Source organism: Carya illinoinensis, chromosome 13, assembly GCF_018687715.1.
Source record: "Carya illinoinensis cultivar Pawnee chromosome 13, C.illinoinensisPawnee_v1, whole genome shotgun sequence".
NCBI lineage: Eukaryota > Viridiplantae > Streptophyta > Magnoliopsida > Fagales > Juglandaceae > Carya > Carya illinoinensis.
This window is the reverse complement of record NC_056764.1, coordinates 25,927,475-25,930,764: the sequence shown is the minus strand read 5'-3', so window position 1 is coordinate 25,930,764 and position 3,290 is coordinate 25,927,475. Positions and strand designations below refer to the sequence as shown.

General features: G+C 39.9%; 1 protein-coding gene across 1 annotated transcript; it reads left to right on the top strand.

Annotated features, from left to right (window-relative positions):
• LOC122290872 lies at positions 1 to 1,353 on the top strand. Its single transcript, XM_043098542.1, has one exon. The coding sequence runs from the start codon at positions 304 to 306 to the stop codon at positions 1,012 to 1,014; it is 711 nt and encodes a 236-aa protein (XP_042954476.1). The 5' UTR covers positions 1 to 303; the 3' UTR covers positions 1,015 to 1,353.
• The last annotated feature ends 1,937 nt before the right edge of the window (positions 1,354 to 3,290 follow it).

The following is a 3,290-nucleotide window of genomic DNA, read 5'->3' as shown; positions in this document are numbered from 1 at the left end:
GAAAAGGCACCGTCCTTCTTCCTCGCACCTCTTCGTGTCCCACGTTTCTGCCAACCCCATTTCCCCCATATTTTTCCGCTGCGTCGCTCGCTGCTCTCAATACCCTGCAACCTTATCTTCAACTGAACCGAATCAACACTGTTGCTTGGGCAAAGCTCGTCTCAGAACAATATAAATTCAACAATATCGACGGCTCTTGATGCATGCATTATCTTTAATACTCACGGAGGAATATTGCAAATCTCGGTTATAACCCTCTCCTTCCTAACCACACCTCTCATTTTGTGGAGCCGGCCTCCCGAGATGGACCTCAACAGTCCAAGCCGATTCTGTCCTCGAAAGTCTACCGTCGGCGACCGCTTCCTCGGCTCTTCTCCCCATCATGACAACACTAGCTCCTCCTCCGCCCCAGCTTCAAGCGCCGGTGTCGAGCTCAACGAAGACGACGTTCTCTGGACCGGAGATTTCTCCGACTTGGACCATCACCACCACTCAACCCCTCCGTCCTCCGCTTCATCCAACCCTCACCACAACCTCCTACACAATCACCACCACAAGAGTTTCGCTGGGTCCGAGAGTTTCGGCATCCTCGCAGCGCTCCCTGAGAATGAAACGTCCCCCAACATCCGAAACTTTTCGCATTTGTACCCAAAGGCTTCTCTTTCGCTCTCTTCCTCGTCCTCCTCAACCTCCACTTCCTCACGTATCATTCCGACGATCCCCAAACCTTCGCAGGATCGAATGTCGTTGCCTTCCTCGGTCAGGTACCAGTCGGCGCCGGTGAACGTGCCGGTCCTGGCCAAGGCCATGCGGAGGCATCGCGAATTCGACGCCATTGATGACGTTGACGATGATGGGGACGGAGAGATGTTGCCACCGCACGAGATTGTGGCGAGAGTGCAGTCGCCGATGCTCGCGTGCTCCGTGCTTGAAGGCGCAGGGAGGACGCTCAAGGGGAGGGATCTTCGCCAGGTTCGGAATGCGGTGTGGCGGCGAACAGGTTTTCTTGATTAAGAACTTCTATTTCTCTCCAATTTCTCGAAAAGTGCGTTCTTTTATTTATTTCTTCACCCCCCCCCCCCCCCCCCCCCCCCCCCCCCCCCCCCCTCCTTAATTTTTGCTTCATTGAGAATTATATGGGCACGAAGTGTTGGTTTAATTATGAAGCCTTTCCTAGGGGACTTGACGTATATGTTGCTGCGAGCTTTGAATGGTGCTAAATCTGTTTCTTCTCCCTTTTATATGGTTTCTTAGAAAATGTACTAACAAAAAAGAAAGGAAAAGAAAATTAGGTCTTTCGAATGTTTGAATACTTGAAATTTCATCTATTAAATTCCTTTTTTGGGACTCTTCTATGGAAGCAAGAGATGGAAAGTATTGTTCTAAATTCTGCCTTAATCCATTCCATGAAATATGCAATTTTGCAACTTAGATGTGCTTAATTCATTTTAGGACTTCAAAGCAGGAACCAATGTGAAACGTATCTAATCTGAGGTACAACAGCTAGGGGGGTTTTATGTTTCCTTTTAGTTTTTGGTTGAAATGTATATGCAGTTCCTTTCAGTTTTATTATTTTCGAAGTGGTAATCTATTGGGCTTAATGAGGATCTACAGTTGAAGCAATATTGGTGAAAGCATGAGCGCAAATGTTGTCTAGAGCCTAGGCATGCTTGACTGAAGTAAGGCGGATATTTTTTAAAATGATGTATAATAGAAAAAATCCCATAAAATACACAAAAAAAAGCTTAAAAAGAAAAATGGTAATATATATAGCCTATTCTCTCAAGTTATTAGTGTATCATTCAACAGAAAAATCAAGTAATATACTGACTACATAAATATCAAGTTAACGTACATAAAAGTCAAGTTTTGATATTTGATAAGCATAATCAAATTAAAGTACATGATTCAATCAAAGTATGCTATTGACTTTATGCTAACATAAGCAATCAAATACAAATCCATATAGCCAACTTGAACTATCGGATCTAAAACATATACATCAATTGTGACAACACGTTGTGCGATGATAGGTAAACGATCTTCAATATCAACTAAATATGTAAATATATTTTATCACATCGTTTTCTAGGTCTTGAACTGATTTTTGTAATTTTTTCTAAAAGCAATTTCAAAAACATACTTTTCTACACTTTAAGCTCACACTAAAAGTTCCAGAAAGTGCACTTTTGGTATGTGAAGTGTTTCAGCCATGTTGCTTTGTGCTTAAGCAGGTTTTTACCAACACTAAGTTGAAGTAGTTAAATATATCTCATATTTTTATTTTTTCCTGTTTTTGCTATCTTATTCATATATTGTGTAAAAGATTAATTTCACATATATTGACATACAATCGTATGCATAGATGTCAATTTTTTGTATGTAATGTTCACAAAGTTTAACATATGTTTCTGTATGTAAGTTCATTCTAACTTGGGTGCATGCTTGCAGTGTTCATGAATTAGCAAGACGTAATTTTTTGGGTAGTGATCATTTTAGGTAAGCCCTTAGTAATGAAAACTTGAGTCATGATATCTTTGCACATTAATTGTAATTAATTATCACTAATCAAAAGTTGTAATTAATTATCATATAACAAGTTAGTGTAATATTTAATGGTTTTTACCTAATACTCACACAATGTTTATGTGTTTGGACCTTGATTATGCTTAGTTATTAAGATAGGTTGGATTTTAGATTCAACTGTTTTAGGAGATTGATGGCTAAACTCTTCATAACTGAGTAATGACTTCGCATAGAGCAATTTTTTTTGGAAAACGAAGATTTATACTATATTCTATGTAATTTGTTGGGATTATTCATCTGCTAGTTTCAGGGTAGTAATTGCTAAATGGGCAACTCTGGTCATGTGTACTGTTATAAAATTCCACTTGAGGGTTTCAGAGAACAATTATTTTTGGGGCTTTATTTATACTAATTGCTGGAACAATGCACTGACATGGGCAGTTTAATTAATCAGCCACTAAGTTTAAACAAGGGTAAGACTTTCCTCCCTTTCCTACTTTATCTTCCTCATTTTGTTTCGTTAAAACTTTAAAGGCTAGATCTCCCTCTTCTTCCATTTTCAACAAAGGGGCTCCCTGTAAATGGAGTCTTCTCCACTAGTTCCACCAAGGCCAACCTTCGTGGGTACCAAATAACTAATGCATGATCCTCATGCATGCCATTAAAGCCTCTATTTTTTTTCTTGCTTTATTTTTTATTTTTTATGTTGGGGAACCTCTCCAAGGCAGGACCCTTCGGACTCACCCCGACAAAGTAAATCCTGG

Coding starts and splice junctions, on each gene's coding strand:
- LOC122290872 (XM_043098542.1), top strand. CDS start 304: ATGGACCTCAACAGTCCAAGCCGATTCTGTCCTCGAAAGTCTACCGTC.